We start from the raw sequence: 26,989 nt of genomic DNA on the forward strand, positions 1-26,989 counted from the left end.
TCTTTTTTGCTTAAAAATATATATATTTCCAGCCTGGACTGAAAGTGACGTCATGACGTCGCTGTGGTTCTCCAAGGCCATAGAGGTGATCAAAGAGGATCTACTCTTTGATCGCCTATGGGACCACTTGGCCACACCATCGGATCGTTTCTAGTGGGAACCGACGGAAACTGTAAGACCAAAGACACTGGCAAGTGGCGGGATGGGGGGGCGTCTTCTGAATGCGCTCCTGCTTCTGTCAATCACAGCCAGTGTGGAGGGAGTGGGAGGCAGGGGTGAGCCACGCTCTGTGTGTCTTATGGACACAGAACCAGCTCGGGAGCGAGCACGCACGTGGGCACCCATAGCAACCTGCTTGCTATGGGGGCACTTGGCAAGATCTCTCTAGGTAATTGCATTAGTGTTACTAAACCCACAACAGCAAAATCAGTGTGTATATGCAGCAAAGCATGCTTGTTATACTCACTGTGAAACTTAAGGGGTTAGACAGGCTGTATGATCCTGTCTTCTCTGATCCTCCTGTTATTTAACTCACTCCAACCCATCTTGTGATAGAACAGAGCATTAGTAGTCACTCTGCACATGCTTAGTTTGGTGTGTATGGCTAGAGAGTTTTTCTTTTTTTCTTGGGAGAGTGCATGTGATCAGCACAGGGCCAATCAGGGCTGTCCAGACAGAGGGTCAGGGTAGAGTGAAAACTCCTCCTACAAACTTTACTAGGAACTGATAGAAGTCACAAGGCTGCTATATACTGCTGATGAGAAAAGGTATTTAGCAGTTTATATTTACTGAAATCATTGCATTTCCATGTTCTGTGTACTGTGGGAGACCAGATATAGTGAATGCAGGTTCTGGGTTTGGTAGCACTTTAACTTCCTCCCATCCGCGCTACAGCCGAAGTAAGGCTGCAGCGCGGACTCACATTTTCGGGAAGCCGTCTTTAAACGGCCTCCCAGACACAGGCTCCCCGCGCGCTCCTGCGAGTGCGCATCGGGGAGAATCTGTGTCGGCCGTGTCCCTTGGACACAGCCGATCACAGATCATGGTGAATGGTCAATCACAGCGGCCATTCACCACGTGATCGGATCGTCCAATGAGAGATGATCTCATATGTAAACATATGAGATCATCTCTCATCACCAGCTCTCCTTCCTCACACAGAGACTGCAGTGTGAGGAAGGAGCAGAGCCGATCACCGTTCGGGGACACAGAGGAATGTAATCAGGGCACTGATCACCAGGGTACATTAAACACACTAACTGCCCACCATCAGTGCCCACTGTGCCCGCCATCAGTGCCCACAATCAGTGCCCATAGTGCTGCCAGTCAGTGGCTATCGGTGCCTGCTCATCTAGGCACTGATGAGCACTGACTGGCAGCACTATGGGCACTGAGTGTGGGCACTGATGGTGCTGCCCATCAGTGCTCATCAGTGCCGCCCGTCAGTGCTCATCAGTGCCGCCCGTCAGTGTCAATCAGTGCCACCCGTCAGTGCCCATCAGTGCCCAGCAGTGCCACCTCTCAGTACCCAGCAGTGCCACCTCTCAGTGCCCAGCAGTGCCGCCTATCAGTGCTCATCAGTGCCGCCTATCAGTGCTCATCAGTGCCGCCTATCAGTGCTCATCAGTGCGGCATATTAGTACCTCCTCATCAGTGCCACCTCATCAGTGCCCATAAGTGCCACCTCATCAGTGCAGCCTATCAGTGCCCATCAGTGCCGCCTCATCAGCGCACATCAGTGAAGGAGAAAAATGTATTTATTTTCAAAATTTACTCGCAGAAAATAAGAAAAACTTTTTTTTCTTTTCAAAATTTTCTGTCTTTTTTCTTTTTTTTTGTAAAAAATAAAAAACCCAGAGATTATTAAATACCATCAAAAGAAAGCTCTATTTGTGTGAAAAAAATGATAAAAATTTCATATGGGTACAGTGTAGCATGACCGTGCAATTGTCATTCAAAGTGTGAGAGCGCTGAAAGCTAAAAATTGGTCTGGATGGGAAGGGGGTTTAAGTGCACAGAAGGCAAGTGGTTAATAGACCTAAAAATCCCTAATAGCAGAGGTGCAGAGAATATTTAATGTACTCTTTTCATTTAAGATATTTGATGAATGGTGCTGAAAGCAGCACTGACGATGACAGCGAGGAAGACTCTCCACCCCGACCAAAAGCCCCAGCACACAGACCAGTAAGTATCCCCCATTCTTGCTGACAACTTGCTTTATATGTCCAGTACACACAAGCTTTTTTTTTTTTTTTTTTTTTTTTTTTTTTATCTTTGGCTCTTTAAACCTTAATCTGAAGAAAATCAGTCAGTAGGCATTTCCTAAGCAAGTTTTTTAATAGCAAAAATGAAATAATCTTTGTTTTAGAAATAAATATTTAAAGCTGATCTCCAGCTTTTCATACACTTTACTTAGTTTGTTGGCCCAAACAAACGATGTCTTTCACTAACATGAGGCCACTGGATGTACGGTATAAACTGTGTGTAGCTGAGGCTCCATACTGTGTTCCGGTTGTGAGCCGAGATTTTCTGTCTCATACCTGGAACACAATAGAGTCTGTCAAGGCGGCGCTCAGCCGCTCATAGAAAGCAATTCCAGCAATGAATGCAAAACTTCCTCTGATTGGCAGAGTCAGAAGTTGTGACATCAGCCGGTTCTCTCTGACCCATCCAGTCAAAGGAAGCTTTGTATTTAATGCTAAAAAAGTTAAAATCAGTATTTTTAGCTAGAAAATTACTTGGAACCCCCAAACATTATATATATATATATATATATGTATGTATGTATGTATATATATTTTAGCGAAGACTCTGGAGAATAAAATGGAGGTCGTTGCAATATTTTTTGTCACGTGGTATTTGCGCAGCGGTCTTTTAAACGCCATTTTTTGGGGAAAAAATAAATTTCACTGCATTTAAAAAAAAAAAAAAACTAAACAGTAAAGTTAGCCCATTTTTTGTATACTGTGAAAGATATCACGCCGAGTAAATAGATACCTAATATGTTACGGTTTAAAATTGCGCACACCCGCGGAATGGCGAACAAATACAGTCAATAAAAATCTCCATAGGCGACACTTTAAAAATTAACGGTTACCAGTTTAGTTACAGAGTAGCTCTTTTTTTCTTTTTTTTTTTTAGAATTATTGCTCTCACTCTGGCGATCGCGACGATACCCCACATGTGTGGTTTGAACAGCGCTTTCATTTGCAGGTGCAACTTCCGTATGCGTTTTTTCGTTTGTGCGCGAACTTACGGCGACGGGGGCGCTTTAATTTTTTATTTTTTCCCCCCTATTTATTTTATTTAATTTTTTAACTTTGGCACAGTTTTTAAAAAAAATAAAATCTGATCACTTTTATTGCTGTCACAAGCAATGTAAACATCCCTTGTGACAGTAATAGGCAGTGACAGGTACTCATTATGGAGGGATCGGGGATCTAAAAGACCCCCAAACCCCTCCACTGCACTTCAAAATATTCAAAATGCCAGAATCTGCATTTTTTAATATTGACAGTTTTTTAAATTCGGTGCCTTTAGCCGCCGAGTAACCCGGACGTGACGTCATCACGCCGCTTCCGGGTTAGTACATCGGAAACCCGATCAAAGCCGAATTCAGCTTTGATCGGGACTCCAACCTGCCGGCGGACATGCCGGCTGGTTTCTCTGGACTCCCGGTGGGACAGGAGACCCGGGCAGAGCCGCGGAAGGGGGCGCCCCTCTTGCTCGCTGGGGTAACGGCTGAGCGGCTCCCAAGCTACGTTGCCCGTTATCACCTGAAAGCTGACCGCGGCTCTTAAAAATGGTACCTGGGATGATGCCTCTAGCTGCAGGCACCACCACAACCACTTCTCCGAGCCGATGTACAGCTACATCCATTTGCGGGAAGTGGTTATACAGCACATCCAGTGGCCTCACATGTTAGTGATAGACATAGATTATTTGAACCAGCTTGGCCCAAACAAAGTGTAACAAAAGCTGGAGTTAAGTTTTAATACAGGGTAAACCCACGACAAAGCATCCCCAGAGCACTAAGGAGCTTTCTAAAGACTGGTTGTAAGTTTCTGGTTGAATGTTTGGGCGGAGCTATATGGGAGGAGTCACTGCTTTGACATATGATGTGTAAATTCTTGCTTGAGCTACTAAGGTCTATAAAAACAAAATACGTGTGCAATGTTTCATAGTTACCTGACTACTAAAACTTGGAAATATTTATACAAATTCAATTAAAAACAATATTAAGATTCTTGCACAAGCCCAGTCATGACTGGTTCTCTTTAAAGTCACCAAGGGACATGGAATGTTTTTTTTAAATGTAGGCGGAGGAAGCGGACATGATCAGCTGCCGTCTTAATTTATCCTTTATGTCGTCTTCCTATCTTCTGTCTAATAATCAGAATCCAGACAACAGCCGGACAAACCACAAGACTCAGGGGTCCAGCCCGGCGAGGGCCCAGCCTGCTAAAATAACGATCAAAGAGGAGGATAGTGAAGAAGAGGAGGATGAGAAACCCAAGAGACCAACAGAGGAGGATTTGTTTGGAGCGTCCACAGATGAGGAGGATATGGGTGAGATTTCTTATACTACTTATAATTCTCCCCGTTCTTAAAGCACGTCTCACTATATTTACAACTCAGTTTCTTTTTAGCTCAGCATTCATTAACCACTTGACCTCCGGAAGATTTAAACCCCCCCCCCCCCTCATGACCAGGCAATTTTTTTTTTATTTGCGATATTGCACTGCGTTACATTAACTGACAATTGAGCGGTCATGCAACGCTGTACCCAAATAAAATTTCATTTTTCCCCACATATAGCGCTTTCTTTTGGTGGTATTTGATCACCAGTTTTTTTTTTTTTTGTGCTATTAACAAAAAAGACCAACATTTTTTCAGCTTTAAAACATACCCAATAAGGAAATGTCAAAAATCAAATTTCTTCATAAGTTTAGGCCAATATGTATTTTGCTACATATTTTGTTAAAAAAAAAAAATCCCAATAATCGTATAAGATTGGTTTACATGAACATTCTAGTATCTACAAACTATGGTATATATTTATGGATTTTATTTATATATATATATATATATATATATATATATATATATATTAGTAATGCCAGCGATCAGCGGCTTATAGTGGCCCTTGCAAAATTGCGGCGGGCAATCTGACACTTTGCGTGAACCATTGACACTAATACAGTGATCAGTGCCAAAAATGACGCTGGCTGGGGAAGGGGTTAAACATCTAGGGTGCTCAAAGGGTTAACTGTGTGCCTAACCAGTGTTTTTGTGTACTGTGGTGGTGCTTTTACTAGAGGAAGAGATGGAATGTATTCCCTGCTTTGCAGGAACACAAAATCCAACCCCCCTTCCCTCCTGTCAGAATGGCGATCCGCCTTGTTGACATAGGCAGAGCTTAGTTCTGTGTGTTTCACCGAAGATCGTTGGGAGCCGGCGGACATCCAGTGACCGGCACATGCAGATTGGCTTCTGCTGTGAAGTGCAGAATCACGTGTGTGTGTATGTGTATATATATATATATATATATATATGCTTCTGCACAGGAGAGCCGCCCTGTAGCAGTAAATCTACTATGGGGCAGTCCGGAAGTGGTTCATGCATGACTTTGATGAAACTTTTTATGTTACACTGGGTGCGTAAATAAATTGTCTATTGGGTATTTGATGAACTGGCCTTGATAAATGTCTATTTCCACCCCAGCACTTAAAGTACCTCTCACGTCAGCCTTAACCACTTTACTACCAGTCACGTAACCTCTACGTCGGCTGACTTTGAGTGGTTATACCGGGATGATGCCTCTAGCTAGAGGCATCATCCCGGTACCGTTGTTTGAAGCCGACGGTCGGCTTTCCGTCGGTAACGATCGATGCGGCTCGGGAGCCGCTCGATCGTTACCCGGGGGGGCGGGAGGGGACGTCCCCCCCCTCCCGCCGCCTTCCGCGGCTTTGCTCGGGGCTACCGTCCCACCGGGAGCCCCGAGCACCCAGCCGGCACGTCCGCCGGCTGGATGGAGTCCCGATGAATGCCGGAAACGGCATCGATCGGGTCTCCGATGACGTAACCCGGAGGCGGCGTCCATGACGTCACTTCCGGGTTACTGTGCTGCAAAAGGCGGCAGATTTGAAAAACGGCTGTATGCAAAAATGCCGTTTTCGGCGTTTTGCATACAGGGAAGTGTAGTGGAGGGGTCTAGGGTCTTTTAGACCCTCGATCCCTCCATAAAGTGTACCTGTCACGACATATTGCTGTCACCAGGGATGTTTACATTGCTTGTGACAGCAATAAAAGTGATCAGATTTTTTTTTTTTTAAAAACCTGTAATAAAGTTTAAAAAAAAAGAAAAAATAAATAGGAAAAAAAAAAAAAAAAAAAATTTAGCCGTCCCCGTCACCGTTAGCTCGCGCACAAAAAAAAACGTATACGCAAGTCGAGCCGCAAATGAAATCGCTGTTCAAACCACACATGTGAGGTATCGCCGCGATCGCCAGAGCGTGGGCAATAATTAAAAAAAAAGAGCTACACTCTAACTCTAAACTGGTAACCGTTAAATAAATTTAAAGCGTCGCAGATTGAGATCTCTATTGACCATAGTTTGTCGCCATCCCACGGGGGGGCGCAATTTTAAACCGTAACATGTTTGGTATCTATTTACTCGGCGTGACATCATCTTTCACAATATACAAAAAAAATGGGCTAACTTTACTGTTTAGTATTTTTTAAATGCAGTGAAATGTGATTTTTCAAATTTTTTCCAAAAAAATGGCGTTTTAAAGACCGCTGCGCAAATACCGCGTGACAAAAAATTTTGCAATGACCGACATTTTATTCTCCAGAGTCTTTGCTAAAAAAATATATATAATGTTTGGGGGTTCTAAGTAGTTTTCTAGGAAAAAATACTGGTTTTAACTTGTGAACAAAAAGTGTCCGAAATAGGGCTGGGGCTAAAGTGGTTAAAGATCATGGTAACTAAATTCTCAGTTACCTCAGATTGAGATTCTTATTCTCAGGCCTCTCATTGTTTACAGGTGGAGGACGCCATGATGAAGAGGACTCAGGTGGTGATACAGAAGACGAGCTGAGGAAGTAAGTATAACGTCCTCTGATGGACAGTGTTGGCACTATAGGAAAGAATCTGGGGGTTATCTCCTTAAATATTGGTTATGACATCTAATAGGATGATGTTACCACCTGCATTAGAAAAGTCAGGGAAAGGGGAGTATAATTTATAACTATCCCCCCCCCCCCCCCCCCCTTCACGGGTTCTGCAGCACTTCATGGAGGGGAAGGGGGGCACCTTGAATAAGTGGACTTTGCTACTAAGGTGCAAGGTCTGTTTTAAAGTAAAGATACCTATAAGCCTGGGTTCACACTATAGCTCGCATGTGAATCACACAAGAACCGCACCACGCTCTTGTGCAATTCACATGGGATTTGAGCCCATTCATTTTGAATGGGCTCAAATTGAATGGCATATTGCAAAAAATGTGCAGGCACCTTTTATTTGAGCCACGCTGGAATTTGATGGTCGTTCTGTACCATGTGATCTGGTGCGGGGAAGTGCATAACAGCAGATCGCAAAACACAGTGCAATTGCAGTGCGGGAAACACAGTGATCGGAGTGTTTCCTGCACCGCATATGTGTGGACTGTGGCATAAACTATAAGTTAGTGTAACAAATTAAAAAAATAAATACAAAGGACAGCAGTAACTGTCCATAATACAGAAACTGATACAGACTAGATGAAAATTTAAAAGTCAACCAAAAAAGATTGTGAATGATTGAATCACCATAAAGACTTTAATCAAAGTGCGAAAAGATGTTAAAATGTTGTGCACTACTTGCCCCACCTTGTATAAATTCCACGTGACATTTTTTGATATACATAGATTTTTTTATTTTTTTTACGTCACATGGAATTTTTATAAAGTTGAGCAATTATTGGACAACGTTGCATTTTCACATATTTTTGCAGTTTGACGAATGTCTTTATGGTGGTTGTCTTTTTCGATCGACATTTAAAAGGACAGCGCAACTTTCACACATATTTAACTGTCTTGTCCTACAAAGTAACCACCAGGTATCCTATTGGGTAAATGAAGGACCTGATAATAGCCAAAATTATTGGGGGAGGACAGCGGGAGGTGACAATTGTTCTGTATAGGATTCTTTCACATGGGGGCGCTCTGCTTCATCCAGTGGGGAATCAGAGCAGAACAGGACAGGATGTCAGTTTTGCGACATCCGTTCCTGTTCAGTTTTTTGTCCACATTTTGGCAGTGAACTATGGCCAACGTAAATGTATCTGTTTACATCAGGCTGCCTCCAATCCATCACGTTTGGGTCTGGAAAAACAGAAGAGGTCCTTTTCCATTTTTTTTCGGAAAGACAAAAGCTGGATACACACTATACAATTTTCTTTAGATTTTTTTCCTTCAGACTTACCAAAACCATATAATATGAGGTCAGACCTAAACACTTTCAAATTTGTATGCAGTCAGGCAGGCCCTTGCACTACATGAAGGTAAATCTAATGGAAATCTACCAACAAAAGTTGTATAGTGTATATCCAGCTTAAGAGGCATGGAGAAGCTCAGCTATGAGAAAAGATTAGAGGAACTGAATTTATTCTCTCTTGAGAAGAGGAGATTAAGGGAGGGATATGATCACCGTGTACAAATACATAAGGGGTCCATATAGTGAACTTTGCGTTGAGTTATTCACTTTAAGGTCATCACAGAGGACAAGGGGGCACTCTTTACGCCTAGAGGAAAAGAGGTTTCATCTCCAAATACGGAAAGGTTTCTTCACCGTAAGAGCTGTGAAAATGTGGAATAGACTCCCTCCAGAGGTGGTTCTGGCCAGCTCAGTAGCTTTAAAAAGGCCTGGATTCTTTCCTAGGTGTACATAATACAACTAGGTACTAATAATTATAGGTAAAGTTGATCCAGGGAATATCTGATTGCCTCTCGGGGGTTCGGTAAGACATTTTTTTCCCCTGCTGTAGTAAATTGGATCATGCTTTGCTGGGGTTTTTCGCCTTCCTCTGGATCAACCGGTTATAGGATTGTGCATATGGGATTGTATGGTTGGGTTTTCTTTACTGTTTTTTGTTTTTATTGGTTGAGCCAGATGGACTTGTGTCTTTTTTTGCAACCTGACTAACTTTGTAAGACTCCCTGAGGTTGACTCCGAGGTAAATGGACATCTGTCTGCCCATAGACCTGCATTGAGCTTCCAATCGGGTCTGCTGCAAAAACCGACAGGCGGACCTATTGGTAAAGCCTGTGTGAAAGGCGCCATAGTATGGCATCCTGGAGATAGTGTTTTGTCTCACCCACCTGTAATGTCTGATTACATTCAGGATGGAGGAGGAGAAGGTTAAGAGAGAAAAGAAGAGCTCGGCTCCAGAAGAGGACGATCCATATGCTGGGTCTACGGATGAGAACACGGATGTGGAGGAGGAGCCAGAAGTGGACCTGCCCATTCCGGATCTTCCAGGTTGGTGCAGCATATAGGGACAAGTAACTGACTACACTACATATTCATTCTCTTCACAGTTAAAAACAAATTCCTGAAACACAGACATGTTTTCTATTGGTAAGAGTAACCTCAATTATGTTAAAATTGATTTACCAAATATAAATGCAGCATTACCCATTTTGTAATTTAAAGCTGAACTCTTGGCAATGCGCTAAACCAGTGATCCTCAAACTACGGCCCTCCAGCTGTTGCGGAACTACACATCCCATGAGGCATTGTAAAACTCTGACATTCACAGACATGACTAGGCATGATGGGAATTGTAGTTCCTGAACAACTGGAGGGCCATAGTTTTAAGACCCCTGCGCTAAACAGTCGAAATACATATATGAGAGATCTTTACCTGCCAAAGCATTTGTATTTCTGTCCATCTAGTTCTGAGATTTACATGAAGACCTCGCACAGCACAGCCTGGTAGATGACACTGCTTACAGTAAATGAATGCAGTGGTGTCCCCTCTCTTCCCCCCAGCCTGCTGACTGGACAGTGAATGAGCAGCAGCAGTCTGATGGGCTCATCTCTCTACTCCCTCCTCCCATAAGCACTTTCCTTGTCAGCACATTTGCAATTCACAACATCTGTATTGGTTTGATTTCTGCCCCTCCTTCTCCAAGTCCAATATCTGCTGTTCAGGGGACAACAAGAAGCTGATGCAAAGTCAAATTGAGGAACACACTGCTTGAATCAAAAAAAAAAAAAAAAATACATCTAATGGTTTATTAAAGCGGAACTAAAGTTTCCATTCTTACCTACCCAACGGTCCTACGCTGGCATCTTCTTCTGTGAGCCAGTCTTCGGGCCTCTTAATTGGCCGGCAGTAGCTGACGTCACTCCTTTCCCTGCAGGAGGCCATCTCCCCAGCACTCGGAGACTGGCCTGGCGTTGTAGGCTACAGTTTACAGTTCTGGAGAAGATGGCGAGCAGGCAAGCAGAGGCAATTTATTGCAGAAGATGGCATGTCTCTTCTGCAAAAATAAACCCTGCCTATTTGCTGTCTTTTTTTACAGCGGGGCTTTAGTTCCACTTTTATAAATACAGAGCTGCATTCGTTTGTGTCTTTTTCTGAAGTTCAGCTTTAAAGTACAAGTCCATTTTTTTTTTTTTAAATTAAAGAATAAGTTCAGCTTCGGGAACATGTTACACGTTGCACCTGTTTTTAGGGTGGATCATGTAACGTGTTCCCGCTCCTGCAGAGGCTTGGTGATCCGTGCCTTCTCTGTGACAGCAGTAGGAAAAGAAGTTCCCCGTACCAGCGGTCTCTTTTTGAAAAGTGCGGCTGTGCGCTGCTCCGCCCACATGGCTGCAATCATATGAATTACAAGTACTGACAGTCTTTGGGGTTTTAGACTTGTAGTTATCAGTGAACTACCACGGTGCTGTTGAGTGCTGTGGTAGTTCATTGATTCTTCCTGTCTCACTGACAGACTGCTAAAGACCTGCATCGCACCAGCAATCTGCTGATCGCGGGTGCATTGCTTTTAGGGATCGACCGATATGCACTTTTCCCGATATATCGGATTCGGCCCCTGAGGTTACCGATATTTCGGGAAAGTGTTTGTACCGGAGTGATGCCTGCAGCTAGAGGCATCACTCCGGTACCGGTGTCCATAGCTGACGGTTGGCTGTCTTGTAATGACAACCGATGGGGCGGAGAAGCCGCTCGGCTGTCATTGCAAGGAGTGGGAGGGGACATCCCTCCCACTGCCGGCCCTGGTCTCCTGTCCCATCGGGAGACCCGGGCAACCAGTCTGCACGGCCATTGAAGAGAAGACCCGATCAAAGCCGCATTTTGCTCTGATCGGGTGTCTTTTAGACCCCCCAGATCCCTCCACAACAGTACTTGTAAAAAAATAAAAAAACATTTTTTTTTAATGTGTGAAAATATCGGCCAATACCGGTATGCGATGACCAAAATATCGGTTTCAGCAACAAAAAAACGATATCGGGCGTTCACTAATTGCTTTCCAGGCTCCTAAAAAACAAAAGAAAGTAAATGCACATTTTTTTTCCTGCAAATGGGTTTTATGGGTTTTTTTTAATAGGTGAACTTCATCCATAAATTCTTATTTTTAATCCCCCCCCTGCCCTATGTTAAAAAAAAGGCTGGATTCTGTTTTAGTGTTCTGACCCCTCCTTGCTGTAACACTGGGAGGTCACCAATTTTTCTTTTTTTTTTTAATTTCCACCTTTTTTTCTTTTGTAATACAGATCTGTTTGCTGGTAAACGTTTTTTCTTATATGGAGAATTTCCTCCACCTGAGCGTAGGACGCTCCAGCGGTACATTGTGGCTTTTAATGGGTAAGTGTTCATTTAAATAAGTATTATTAAAGCTCCTAATTGCCACCTAGATAGCATTCATGGTTAATACATGTGGCCTTCCTTTAATCCCATTTGTGCCATATTGTCTGTACAGAGAACTGGAGGAATATATGAACGACAAGGTCCAGTATGTGATAACGGCTCAGGAATGGGACGACAGCTTTGAAGATGTGAGTCTTTCTACATACTGTGTCATCATGTCATTTAGAATGCTAAAATCTGAAACCTCCTCAACACTTCACCTTCATGCCAAACCCCTTTCTCTGCAGTCTCACCACCGCAGCTGATCCCCATCCTTATTTACTTCCACACTACACCTGCACACAAACCTTAACACTCACCGCTGTGCCTGACCCCCATCCTACCTCTTTGCTCTCACCACTGCACCAACACCTGCCTCTGTGCTCGCTTCCTCTGCACTGACACATGCTTTAGAGCTCACTCCCACTGTACAAATGTGCATCTCTGTGGTCCCCGCCTGCAGTGACACCCATTCATGGAACAGGCAAACTTTTGTTGTAGGGTTGCTCCGATATCTGTGCTGATACACTAAGCATTTGCACTTGTACTCGTGCAAACATTTTGATACCGGAAATCTATACCTTTGCGGTGTGATTTGAGCCCATACTGAATGAAAAGGCTCAAATTGCACTCCAAAGTAGCGCATGTGATTTGAACAGAAATCTAGTGCCATTCCTGTCCAGATCACATGCGGTTTCCCGCACTGCAAGAGAGGAGGGGGGGGGGGGAGGGTGAGAGGCGCCAAGGCGCCAATAGTGTAGCAATGTGAATTTGATAAAGGGTTAAAATGAAACCGTACAGGCGGTTCCGCTGTTAACAAACATCCAACTTAAAAACGACTCCTACATCCAAACGCAGAGAGACAACAGGAAGTGAGGAGAAATATCCCCCTAGGAAGGGAAATTCACTCCTGGAAGAGTTCTCATGGGAAAAAGGTGTCTCCACTGAAACTTTATCACTAATCCTTGTTTCCACAACAACCCAAAATTTTCAAAATCCAATTGTCATAGGGACAGAAAGTGAGGTGAAATCTCCTGAATAGGGGCACAGACAGCAAAAAAAAAAAAATGGTACAGGGGTGTTATCCCTTTTCTATGCTATCCAAAAAACGTAAAAATGATTCTTTTGGCTGAAGCCAAACTTAAAAAATGTACCTGTTCTGACTTACAAACAAATTTGACTTAAAGAGGTTGTAAACTCATTAAAATTATTATTTTTTTTTCCAACCTGAAAGAGAAACACATAATGAGCTAGTATGCATCGCATACTAGCTCATTATGAAATACTTACCTTAGAACGAAGCCCCCGCCGTGCCGCCCGCTTACCTGTACTGAATATGTCGCCCATCTTCCGGGATCGCGGCATCCGGCCATCTGATTGGCCGGACCCACGATTACGTCACTCCCGCGCATGCGCCGACAGTCACGGCACGGGGCTCTGAAGGAACGGCACCAGCGGCCGTTTCATCAGAGCGCACGTGCCAGTGATGTCACTGGTTGCATTTAAGCAAATATCTCCTAAACGGTGCATGTTTAGGAGATATTTACAGTACCTATAGGTAAACCTTATCATAGGCTTACCTATAGTAAAAAGTTGCAGAGGAGGGTTTACTTCCTCTTTAAGAACAAACCTACAGACCCGATCTTGTTTGTAACCCGGGGACCGCCTGTATTGCACTCAGACATCGCTGGTAACAAGCTCAGTGTGGAGACCCCAGTCCAGAGTTCAGTCCCCACTAGAACCGCTGGAGAAAGTGCTGTGAAGCCGAAGCAGGAATCCAGGCAGGCCACGGGACGGGTAGATTCAAACTGTCAAAAGAGCTGTCAAATGTCCAGGATGCTGAGGCCAATCAGAAGGCTGATGAAGGAGGCGTGGTTTGACGCCACATTCCTATTCAAATCACAAGCGATTCTTTGCAGGGCGATTTGAGCCTATTCGATTTGTATGGGCTCAAATTGCCCCGCAAAGGTATCGCTAATTGGGATTGGCAAATACTTGAGCACAAGTATCAATACTCGTACTCGCTGGTAAAAAAAAAGAACCGGTATCCGGTGCACCCCTAGTATGTTAGTGTCATTTAGAATGCTCAGTAATGGCTTTCACTAACCTCTTCTTCTTCCTTGGCAGGCTCTCAATGATAACTGTAATTTGTCATTTGTCCGTCCACGCTGGATCTACACCTGCAATGAGCGACTGAAATGTGTCCCCCACCAGCCATATGTTGTGGTGCCACAGGCATAGCGAATGTGGAGCTTTTGTATAGATATAAGTTCGCCGTGTGGTATTGACGGTACACCGTACTTTATGGTCAATTGTAGGTCACCCAAGCTAAACCGTGTCCTGCTAACTCAACACCTAACGGACAAGCGTGATCCTTCCTTTACCCATAAGTGAGCAGTGGTTTGTGTCTATTGAATGAGTGCAGTATGTATGGTGTACATGCCTCAGTTTGTTTTGTTTTTTCTCTTTATTTAAAATGGAATTCCAGTCAAAAATGAGAATCACCCCGTGTGTCCTATAATGATCCACTTTCATATCATGCAGTACCTCCAAACCGGTTATTATATTTTCAACTTACCTGTTGCTCTTGTGAACTCCGAGTATTGTTTTCAATACTCCGGTTCCGGGCCAACAATGGTATATTGCTGCTGTTGTCAGCCCTCTGCATCTTCCCCCTCTAGTTACATGTGCATGATGATGATGCTGCAAGTTGGACGCTTCTTCACGCGCACAAACGTTCTCATTCATGAGTAAGCTCCGACAGTGCAAGACTGACCCCACTGCTCCTCTCAGCTTTATTCCTGCATAGACCTATATCTGAGAGGCCCTTCAACACCTATTTGTTCCAGAACACAAAAGGACTTACAGTGGTGAGGCTGCTCACGTGGAACAAGGCTCCCCATTGTTGGGTACCCGGAAAAGTAACTCAATGTATGTACATACAACACTTGCACCGACCCAATAGTGAGAGTTCAGAATGCTGTAAAGTGGTAGTAAACCACATAAAAAAATAGGCACGGGGCAGTTTAGGTCATAATGTGCTAGTGTGCATCACATACTAGCACATTATGACAGACTTACCGGAAAGCGAAGCCCTCCAGTGGTGCGCTGTGACTGCTGAAGGCACTTCCATCTTTACCCAGTCTTCCGGTTTCGTGGGCTTCGGCGATATGAATGGCCGAGCTGGTGATGACGTCATACATATGGTTATCACTGTTTACAGCACAGATATGACGTCACCGGCTGCATATAAAGTAAATATCTTTTAAACGATGCAAGTTTGGGAGATATTTACTGTACCTATAGGTAAGCCTTTGATATAGGCTTACCTATAGATAAAAATCATACAAGGAAGTTGTTTCCCACTTTAATTGTTCATTAAATGATCATATACAACAAGCAACAAGTTGCGGGGGGACCAAACGTGTTCCCCTTTTATCGGGGCTCAAAAATTTTGACTGTGCTTTAAAAGACTCATAAGCAGATACAAGACAGATCTGTTGTATTCTTTTGGAGAGGTGTCATAGGAGCAGAAGAGGGAGGGGGTGTTGGTATGTTTACAAATGGCTTTAGAGAGCCATTTGTGTTTTTGGGGGTGGTGGGGGGGTCAGGGTCTGTTTACCTTGGAAGGCTCACTTTTAAGAAGACCCATATCGAGAAAAGCCACCTCCAGGAGGTGGAATTTGTGGCATCACCACCCCGCCTCTCCATCTTCTCCAACCAGAAAACACTTTGCATTCTCTGAATGGTGCCCATGCCAAGCGAGCGACCCCTTTGCGGTTACTTTGCAGCAGGGCAGCCGCTTGGCATGGGACCTGGAAGACCGCAAGGATAACTAGTAGCGGAAGCCACTGCAGTGACTTTCTGCTTCCATAGGGATCGCCAGGTATGGAATATATATATATATATATATATATATATATATATATATATATATATATATATATATATATATATTTAAACTAGTTCTAAGCTATACATTTATTTCAATGCAAGAATCATGTAGAGCTGCATTGCATTGGAAATACCTTGATCTTGTATTTAAATAAGTATATATTTAGACCAGGAGGAAAAAATAGAGGTGACCAGCGCTATGGAGTGTGCGGTGAAAGTGAATGAATAATAGGTGTAAGCAGCCAACAACCAAACCCCGAGGGGTTAAAGTCAAATAAGAGTGCAAAAGAAGTTGATACGGCGCTACCTATAAGTGATCAAGTGTCGGGGTGAAAATGTATGTAAACTTCATAAAATAAACTCCACAAAAAAGGAAGTGACACCAATGAAATATAATAAAACACGTATCAATCGGATCGGTTGGATCTTACTGTGTGTGGTAAACTTGTGCGAAAGGTGCTAATGTGCAAATAAATAAACAAATTCCAAAGTAAGTGATGAATTTATTCCAATACTATTATTTGCAGTGCAGAAGTTAATAAATAGTGTCTGGTTATTGTAAACAAAATAGTGTCCAAAAGGGGAATTCCTGGTGATATAGTGGTGAAAGTATAAGGCAATTCCCAATGGTAGGTAAAAGGTTGCAGTCACCCGTGTGGCCCCTAGGTGTCGCACCAAATATAGAACCTGTTAGCGTGGTAGGCAGGTTATGTGTATATCCCGGGGGTTCCTCTACTCGGCCCAGCAGGCACAGGCTGGCGGTTTCACATAAAAGAAAGAGAGGGGAGCCCCATGATGCAGTATATATTTATGCACAATAGAGAAAATAGTAGTGACTCACGGTGAGGCTGCCTTGGATCAGTGTAGAGCGTTCGCCGGGAAGCTTCCGCGTTCCACGGCTGGATAGTCCGAAACCGGATGTGACGTTATGACACAATGGACTCCACCCTACGCGTTTCATCAGAGGACGTCTGCTGGAGCGGCCGCAAGTTTACCACACACAGTAAGATCCAACCGATCCGATTGGATTGATACGTGTACTGCACTTAGTTTATTTTATTATATTTCATTGGTGTCACTTCCTTTTTTGTGGAGTTTATTTTATGAAGTTTACATACATTTTCACCCCGACACTTGATCACTTATAGGTATCGCTGTATCAACTTCTTTTGCACTTTTATTTAGACCAGGAATTCCCAAACTACGGCCGTGCAGTTGTTCAGGAACTACAATTCCCATCATGCCTAGTCATGTATGTGAATGTCAGAGTTTTACAATGCCTCATGGGATGTGTAGTTCTGCAACAGCTGCAGGGACATAGTTTGGGAATCCCTGATTTAGACTATTACCTGTGGTGTGGTGCTTTAATCTTAGATCTCTTAAGTTCCATCACAAACTAAGGAAACTGTGGAGATCCTTTGGTGTGTAGAAACCACAGCCCTGAATCCAGACATTAGATAGGAACACCAATAAAGAAATTCTAGAGTTTTAGTGCTACTTATTCTCACCTCCAGAGTAAGAATGAATGACATCACATCACAGTAAAGTATGTCACCACACTGCAACAACAAAGCTCTAATGGTAGGACCATGCAGGTATGTTCAGGTACCCCCACTTGATACCTGATAGATATATATATAGATATATATATATATATAGATTGCTATTGAAAATAAGAACTCTGTTTTTATAGCTACTCTCAATCTATCCAAAAAAAAAAAAAAAAAGGTATATATATATATATATATATATTTTTTTTTTTTTTTTGGATAGATTGAGAGTAGCTATGAAAAACCAAGTTCTTATTTTCAATAGCAATCTTGACCCCATTAGATTCAGCCCTGGTCCCACCAAAACCGTATAATCATCTCCATAAGTATCTGACAAAGGTTTTTGCTGCTTATATAAACCAATCAGATTCTTCCACTTTTAGTTTCCAATATAGTTTGTCAGAATACAGCCAGACAACAGGAAGTAATGAGTGGGACCCGTTGCTTCCTATCTCAGTGACATCACTAAATCCTAGTGGATTGACTGGTTCATTGATTTGTCCCCAATTTGTCTCCCTCCACAGAGGCCGAGATACCACAGATCCGGATCTATAATTGTATAGGCGGTTGTACGTATTAGAAAAAAAACTGCATTTGTGTGTAATCCTCTCTTCTATGTGTGAAGGTTTGATAGTGTTTCCAGTTCTGTTTGTGAGTTTGATATGTAGCAAAATAATATTTTTAATCTGTAAAAAACGAATTTGTAGACTGTAAAAATAAATATCCTTTTGTCTGTTTATTCTGCAGTGTTTGTTTGAAACCCTGGTTTATGATGATGTAATTTGCAGGGGTTTGATTTTTGGGAATGGTTGACAGGCGGCTTTGAGGGTAATATGTTGCTTCCTCCCGACACTATGTTGTCATGATTGCATTTATTGCACACAGATGCGGCACAGCCTTATTCACTTGAGTGGAGGGTTCCCATCAAAGTCCCCCCTACATCAGGTTCCCTCCTCACTTCAGGGCCGCCACCAGAGTGCCCCCTTTACTACAAGGCCCTATCAGTTCCCCCTTACATTAGGGTTCTCATCAGCTTCCCCCTCACTTCAGGAACCCCACCAGCATTCCGTTCCCCCTTTACTTCAAGGCTCTATCAGTTCCCCCTTACATCATGGTCCCCATAAAAGTCCCTCCTTACATCATGGTCCCCATCAGAGTCCCCCCTTACTTCAGGGACCCCACCAGAGTTCCCTCTTCAAGGCTCTATCAGTTCCCCCTTACATCAGGGTCCTCATCAATGTCCCCCCTATTATCAGGGTCCTTATCAGCTTCCCCCCTCACTTCAGGGACCCCACCAGCGTTCTCCATTTACTTCAAGGCCCTATCAGTTCACCCTTACATCAGGATCCCCATAAAAGCCCCTCCTTACATCATGGTCCCCATCAGAGTCCCCCCTCACTTCAGGGACCCCACCAGCGTTCTCCATTTACTTCAAGGCCCTATCAGTTCACCCTTACGTCAGGATCCCCATAAAAGCCCCTCATTACATCATGGTCCCCATCAGAGTCCCCCCTTCATGGACCCCACCAGAGTTCCCTATTCAAGGCTCTATCAGTTCCCCCTTACATCAGGATACTCATCAAAGTCCCCCTTATATCAGGGTCTTCATCAGCTTCCCCCCTCACTTCAGGGACTTCACCAGCATTCTCCCTTTACTTCAAGGCCCTGTCAGTTCCCCCTTACACCATGGTCCCCATCAGAGTCCCCCCTTACTTCAGGGACCCCACCAGAGTTCCCTCTTCAAGGCTCTATCAGTTTTCCCTTACGTCATCAAATGGCTGGTGTACACGCTCCCGCCCCCGCTCGTTCCCTGGGAAGCTAGCGATCTCCCGCAGCAGAGGGAGAAAGACAGACGGCTGATGTAAACACAACCGTCTGTCATTCTCCCTGATGTAAGCACAGAGGCTATGTGATCCTGCTATGTAGGATCGTATGTCTCTGTGATTACATCACTAGCCACGCCCCCCCACCGTTAGAATCACGCCCCTAGGGACGCACTTAACCCCTTGATTACAATAAAGTTAACCCCTTCCCTGCCAGTGTCATTTCGCAGTCCTGAAAAAAAAAATCGCAGATCGCCGCCATTACTAAAAAAAAACAAAAAAACAAGAATGACATAAAACTTCCCCGTAGTTAGTAAAAGCAATAACTTTTGCGCAAACCAATCAAAATAAGCTTATTGCGATTTTTTTTTTTTTTTTTTTTTTTTTTACCAAAAATATGTAGCAAAAAACAAATTGGCCTAAAATGTTAAAAAATTTTGATTTCTACTTTTTTTTTTTTTTGAAAATTTCATATAAAAAAATGTGAAAAATATTTTTTCAAAATTGTTGCTCTTTTTTTGTTTATAGCGCAAAAAAAAACGGAATTTTTGTAAAATCTTACCGTAAAATTCCTTTCTCTGAGTCCTCCCGACAGTCGCCGCCCCTTCCCAAGTCTTCACCAATGGGTATTGACCTTTGCTCCGCAGGAGTAGCTAGGCAACAAGAATTGTTAATAACAAAAGCTTTTAGCATAGACACACCCCTAGGGGCTGTCCCCTCAGTCAATACCTCCCTGCACCAGCATTCCCAACTCAGTTTGGTAGCATAGCAGTAAGAGTACACAAAAACCCCAAAAGAGGGGCGGGGGGGGCGGCGACTGTCGGAGGACTCAGAGAAAGGAATTTTACGGTAAGATTTTACAAAAATTCCGTTTTCTCTTACGTCCTCCTACAGTCGCCGCCCCTTCCCAAGTCTTCACCAATGGGACATCCCAAAGCAGTGTAGACCTGAGGGGTGGGAGACGCAGCCGCAGAAAAGCAACGCAGTACCCACATCAGAGAAAGGAACCTTACACACAGTAAGAGAACCAACTGGGCAACCGGAAAAACGTGCTCAACAGGAGCAACAACCCAGGAAAAAACAAGTAACCCAGGGGTAAAACACCCCAACAGCCAAGGACCCAAAAACTGGGGTTCCTAAGGCACTGCCGCACTGAGAACTTTACGGCCAAAGGAGGCATCAGCCGATGCCTGAACATCCACCTTATAGAACTTTGAGAAGGTGTGAACGGACGACCAAGTCGCCGCCTTACACACCTGGGCCACAGAAGCCTGATGCCGGAAAGCCCAAGACGTACTCAAAGACCTGGTAGAGTGCGCTTTCACAGGGAAGGGAGGGACCTTCCCCTTCAAGGCATAGGCCTGCACAATGGTTTGTCTGATCCATTTGGCGATGGTTGCAGCCGACGCCGCCATGCCCTTCCGAGGTCCCTCAGGAAGGACAAAGAGGGAATCCGACTTGCGAAAGGATTTAGTGGACGACAGGTAAACCCTGACAGCCCGAACAACATCCAAAGAATGCAAGGCAACCTCCTTCGGATGCTTAGGCTTCGCGCAGAGCGAAGGCAAGACAATGTCTTCATTAAGGTGAAACTCCGAGATCCTTTTTGGAAGAAAAGATGGGTTAGGTCGCAAGACCACCTTATCCTTGTGAATCACCAGGTAGGGAGAGCTGCAGGACAAAGCCGCCAGCTCCGACACCCTGCGAACCGAAGTGATCGCCACCAAAAAGGCAACCTTTTTGGACAACAGAGACAACGAGATCTCCCTGATCTTTTCAAAGGGAGCCTGTTGTAACACGGATAGAACTAAGTTCAAGTCCCATGGAGGCAAAGGTTTCCTCCTAGGAGGGGCCAAATGTCGCACCCCCTGAACAAAGGTGCTAATCAACGAATTAGACGCCACAGGGCGTTGAAAGAGAACGGCCGGCGTTGAAAGAGAACGGCCAGCGCAGAAATCTGACCCTTAATCGTGGCCAACGCCAAACGCTGGTCCACTCCAGTTTGGAGGAAAGCCAACACTCTCGACACCGAGTATGAGCGAGGGGAATACCCCCTGGACTCACACCAGGCAAAGTATGCTTTCCAAGTACGGTAGTAAATTTTTCCTGAAGAGGCTTTTCTAGCCTTGATCAAAGTGGGAATGACCTCAGGGGAGAGACCCCTATCCTTCAGGACCTGGCTTTCAACAGCCAGGCCGTTAAAGCCAGCGACTGTAAATCAGGATGGAATATCGGCCCTTGAGACAGAAGGTCTTCCCGAAGCGGCAGGCGCCACGGAGCGTCGACTGCCAGATTTACGAGGTCTGCGTACCAAGACCGGCGAGGCCAGTCCGGTGCCACCAGAATCACCGCATGCTGTTCCGAGGCCAATCTGCGAAGCAGCCTGGACAGTAGTTGAATCGGGGGAAAGGCATACATCAGACGATACTGATGCCAGGGTGCCACTAACGCGTCCGAGGCGTCCGCCCGAGGATCGCGAGTTCTTGCCACGAACCTTTCCACCTTGTTGTTTAGACGAGACGCGAACAGGTCCACATCAGGAGAACCCCACTTCGCGCACAACATCTGGAAGACATCCGGGTGAAGGGACCATTCCCCCTGGTCCAGGGTCTGGCGACTCAGATAGTCCGCCTGCCAGTTCTCCACCCCCGGTATGTGAACTGCCGTTATCGCCGGGACGTGCGTCTCGGCCCAAGACAGAATGTCGGCCACTTCCCGAGCCGCCCAGCACTCCTGGTGCCCCCTTGATGGTTGATATAGGCCACCGCGGTGGCATTGCCCGTCTGAACCCGAACTGGACGGCCCCGAAGCCGGTCCGTCCAGTGCAGAAGGCAAAGCTTTATCGCCCTCAATTCCAGAATGTTGATCGGAAGGGAGGACTCCTCCTCCGACCAAGTTCCCTGGGCGGACAATACGCCCAGAACACCACCCCAGCCCGACAGGCTGGCATCCGTGGTGATTACTGTCCACAATAATGGACGAAAAGACTTGCCCCCCGACACTGCCGGGGACTGGAGCCACCACAGAAGATCCCTTCTGGTGCTTTGGCTCAACGAGATCCGCAGATCCAGGGATTGCGGCCGCCCGTCCCACACGGCAAGAATCTCCGCTTGGAGACCCCGCGTGTGAAACTGGGCAAAGGGAATCGCCTCGAAAGCCGAGACCATTAAACCTGGAGGGCGCAAACGGATAAAGCAGTTTAAACTTACTTGGCACAGTAAAGGGCTTCTTTAAATTGCGCCACTGCTCATTAACAGTATGATGAAATTCTGCAGGGCAGGGAAAAACCTGCGCTGATTTTCGAGTTCTCTGCGTTCCAAAAGAGGACACCCTAGCAGTAGTAGGCTCATCCTCTAGGTGCAAGGTATCTTTAATGGAGGCAATCAGCTCATTCATGAGTGCAAGCTCTTCAGGCGAGCCAGGGGGAGAAACATCAACCACCTCCACCTCTGCCTCCCCCTCGGACCCCATGAGGTCCAGAGATGAGCGAGACCCTGAGAAGGGCACGCCAGCCCCAGCAGCCACATCGCCCTCTGAATCAGAGGAAATGGATAACCTGGCCCTTTTTGCGGATCGATCAGCCATCAGCATCTGCACCTGAGAAACCAAGGACGCCACCACCGCGGCCAGATCAGCCCCCTCGGGGGGTGCAGCAGCCCCCTGGTCCCCCACCAGGGCGGGGGGAAATTTGCTATCCTGAGAATCCATGCCCCAGCAATGAAAAGGTACTGGCCCTTTAACACCACGGCGAGCGCAGCCCACCGTACACTACTGTATGCACCGACCCCGCAGGGATAGATAACACTGAGCAAGGAAACACAGGACAAAGAAGGTAAAAACCTGGAGAGAGCACAACAGGCTGCTGCCACCGATCGATGTTCCCAGAGAAAGAGGAAGTGATGCAATAGCTGGCTGACTGATATAGCCTATGAGGCTCCGCAAACATGGCCGCTCGGCTGAGGGATGAGGCTACAGGAAAATAGCGCCGACGTGCTCGAACGATCGCGGCCCGCCAAAATGGCGGCGAATGGCACCAAAACACGGCGCTGTACAGGGACAGGGCCGGTCACAGCATATATGCAAAAAAAAGGTGGCGGAACGCAGCAGCGGCCGCCGCACAACACATGTCTGTACCTAAATCTGCACCCAGAGCATAACTCACAGCAGAGCAGGATGGCCCGCCCTCGCAGGCCACAGGCAAAGCAGCCATACAGGGATCTGACAGGGAGCCTGCATTTACACAGACATGGGGGGTTCTACACAGCCACAGACTGACACCCACACAGAAGGTCCCCCCACAGAAGGTGCTTACCGTACCAGATGGCGTGGGGAGCCGTTTCCAGCGACAAACCGCTATCAAGGCAGACAGGGAGTGCTGCAGCCAGGGCGCTTGTGGATTGCAGCCATAGACCGCAGCATGGCGTCCAGTGAGGTAGCCACCTCACAGGCAGCATCCCTGCAGCGAACAGGGATGGGTCGTTCAATGTGCCAGGGCAAACCTAAGCTGAACGCTCGATGGCAGGCTGGGGATCCATCTGGCACTCAGCCCTGAGATCCAGGGCGGCCAGTCCGAGACCCAGCTCCGCATGAACATCTTCATCCGAAGAACCCTAAACTAAAGCTGACAAAATAACAGCTAGTAAAGAAAAGAAAAATACTTTGAAATAAAATCAAAAAGGGTAGAAGGCTGAGACTGAAGCCCCAGCACAGGAAAGCCTGCTACTCCTAAGCTAGGCAAGATCAAACTGAGTTGGGAATGCTGGTGCAGGGAGGTATTGACTGAGGGGACAGCCCCTAGGGGTGTGTCTATGCTAAAAGCTTTTGTTATTAACAATTCTTGTTGCCTAGCTACTCCTGCGGAGCAAAGGTCAATACCCATTGGTGAAGACTTGGGAAGGGGCGGTGACTGTCGGAGGACGTAAGAGAAATAAAAATTGCACAGGTGATCAAACACCACCAAAAGAAAGCTCTGTTTGTGGAAAAAAAGGACGTCAATTTCGTTGGGGTACAGCGTCGCACGACCGCGCAATTGTCCGTTAAAGTCACGCAGTGCCGAATCGCAAAATAGACCCTGGTCTTTGAGCAGCCAAATCTTAAGTGGTTAAAAAAAAAACAGATACATTCCTGTAATGACGGGATTGCTAACTGCAACATTTGCTTGTGTCCTCAACCAAACTGCCAAACCATCAAATGGCTGGTGTCATAAGCAATAATGTGTAGCACCATGGCAGTTGCAGATCAAACAGAAGCAGCTTCCTTGACTTTAAAGGATAGGAGGGTTTAATTCCATTTCAAGGCTGTCAGCAGATCGTGCAGAGCAGGGTGAGAGTGTATTACTGGATTTTACACAGTACAAACACTTATTTTTGTTTCCCATAGCTATACCTACAAAATGGGCCAGCCTGAAGTCATCTAGGACTTAATTTTCTGACTAAAGTTCTACTTTAAGCTTTGAAAATTAAAAGTTGGACACAAAATCAAAAGTTGGATGTGTTTTAAAACACACAAAATATAGCTGGCTATTAATATGTATAAGCTTTAACAGCTTAGATTGCCTAAGGCTAGGTTCACACCTAACCTCTGGGGTACAGCACAATAAAGCATGGACACGTGCACTGTTAGGCAGCCCATTTAAAGTAAATGGGCTCTCACGCACCTTAGTGGTCCAGAAATCAGACCTGCACTTTTTTTGACAATGCACCTCAGATGGCAAGGTGTGTTGAGTGCCATTCAGAATGCATGGCACCAGAACAAGTAGCATTGGGTGCCTTGTGTTGCAGTAAGACCTCGTTCACATGGCTGTACCACATCATACGCCTGAGAGAGGGCAGTATTTGCCTGCACCAGGGATACACAGGGGTTCTGTGCAAGCAGACCCATTCATGTCAATTGGGATGCAGAGACTGCAGGCAGACAGCATGTCAAATTGGGAGCAGTGGCTGTGTCCATGGAGCTGCTGTGTCCTGACAGGAATGGGACTGCCTGCACGGAACACCTGTGTGTACAAGCACGGCCCTTGCACAGGTGTACGCAGTTGCAAGCCCAAGTAAACAAGGCCTAACGAACACATTTCCACAATGTGGCAGTGTAAACAGGGCCATAGGGGATCACAGGAGAAATAGTGACAACTAAGAGACAAAAAAATTGGATTTTTGACTTACCATAAAATCCATTCCTCCGATGTTCATTGACAGACACAGTTCCTGTTTCTCTTAACGATTGGGTTATACTGCCCCCTACAGGAGTAGGACACTAAGCAGGAAAAAGCTTGACTACGCCTATGGGCAGTCCCTGCGGGTATACACCCACTCAGAGGGGTGGGTGCTGTGTCTGTCAATGAATATCGGAGAAATGGACAGTAAGTCAAAAATCCCATTTTCTCTTTCGTTCATTGACGGACACAGCTCCTTATCTTCTTAACCATTGGGACATCCAAAAGCAGTGTTAAACGTGAGGGGTGGGAAAAAAGCAGGAAAAAATTCCCAAGGCTAACCATAGCCAACCAGGTAACATGGAGCTCAACCATAAACAACTGGAGCTCACCTGAAAAAAACAATACAACCTCAAAGAGGACCAGGTCCTCTAATCAGCAGCCAGCAAAACCTTGCGGCCAAAAGAAGCATCAGCAGATGCCAACACATCCACTTTATAAAAAGTGTGCACCGACGACCAGGTGGGCGCCTTCCAAACCTGCTTCACTGAGGCCTGATGACGGAAGCCCAGGAGACACTAAGCGCCCTAGTAGAAAGCTTGACAGGGAAAGGAGGAACTTTGCCCTGATGTAATAGACCTGAACCACCTTCTCTCTGACCCATCTGGAAATGGTCCCAGAAGAAGCGGACAAACCTTTGTGAGGTCCGTCCATAATCACAAATAGTCTGGCTTCCTAAAAGACTCCGTAGCTGCCAGGTACACCCTAATTGCCCGGACCATATCCAAGGCATACAAGGCAATTTCCTTTGGATGTTTTGACTAGGACCCAGGGAAGACAACACAATGTCTTCATTCAAATGACAGTCAGAGACCACCTTACGAAGGAATGACGGACAGGGCGAAGCACCACCTTATCCTTGTGATACACCAATAAGGTGAACGACAGGATGACGCCGCCAGTTCTGACACCCTGCGTGCAGAGGTGATAGCAAACAAAAAAGGCCACCTTCTGGGGCAGTGCAAGCAGGGAAACCTCCCGAATATTTTCAAAGGGAGGCTTCTGTAGAGCTGAAAGCACCACATTAAGATCCCAGGGGGGCAACGGAGCCCGCACTGAAGGAAACAAAAGTCGGACACCCTAAAGAAAGGCACGTACCAGGGAGTGTGAGGCCAAGGGTCGTTGGAAAAAGACCACCAAAGCGGATACCTGGCCCTTGATGGTACTCAAGGCAAATTTCTGTTCAACCCCCTGTGGAAGGAAGGTTAAGATCCGATCCACCGAGAAGGAGCGAGAATGAACACCAAGAGACTCACATCTTCCACGTACAATAGTAGATCTTCCTAGAAGTAGACTTCCTAGCTGTCAACAGCATAGGAATCCCCGACTCAAACCTCCATCCTTCAGCACCTGGCATTCAACAGCCAAGCCGTCAAAGCCAGCGACTGTAAAGCAGGATGGAAGATCGGTCCTTAGCAGATCCTCCCTGAGAGGAAGTCCCCAAGGTGCATCGGTGACCAGCCGTACCCGATCGGCATACCAAGACCGGCGAGGTCAGTCTGGACGGAATCCTTTCTGCTTTGATCCTGCACAGGAGTCATGGCAAAAACTTGAGAGGGCTGGAACGAATCAGTCAGCCCACCTTAGAATGCCGGCTACTTACCA

General features: G+C 45.7%; 1 protein-coding gene across 2 annotated transcripts in view; it reads left to right on the top strand.

Moving 5' to 3' along the window:
* Positions 1–14,506, top strand: part of XRCC1 (X-ray repair cross complementing 1) — a 47,995-nt gene extending 33,489 nt beyond the window's left edge. For both annotated transcript variants that reach the window (XM_082273104.1, XM_082273105.1), the window contains exons 12-18: positions 2,097–2,184; positions 4,398–4,569; positions 7,050–7,107; positions 9,387–9,523; positions 11,774–11,864; positions 11,980–12,055; positions 14,034–14,506. In XM_082273104.1, the coding sequence (XP_082129230.1) occupies positions 2,097–2,184; positions 4,398–4,569; positions 7,050–7,107; positions 9,387–9,523; positions 11,774–11,864; positions 11,980–12,055; positions 14,034–14,147 (736 nt within the window). In that variant the 3' untranslated portion in view covers positions 14,148–14,506. The remainder of the gene's footprint in view (positions 1–2,096; positions 2,185–4,397; positions 4,570–7,049; positions 7,108–9,386; positions 9,524–11,773; positions 11,865–11,979; positions 12,056–14,033) is intronic.
* Positions 14,507–26,989: the final 12,483 nt, after the last annotated feature.

The sequence above is a fragment of the Pelophylax lessonae genome, assembly GCF_965119305.1.
Source record: "Pelophylax lessonae genome assembly, chromosome: 12".
Lineage (NCBI taxonomy): Eukaryota > Metazoa > Chordata > Amphibia > Anura > Ranidae > Pelophylax > Pelophylax lessonae.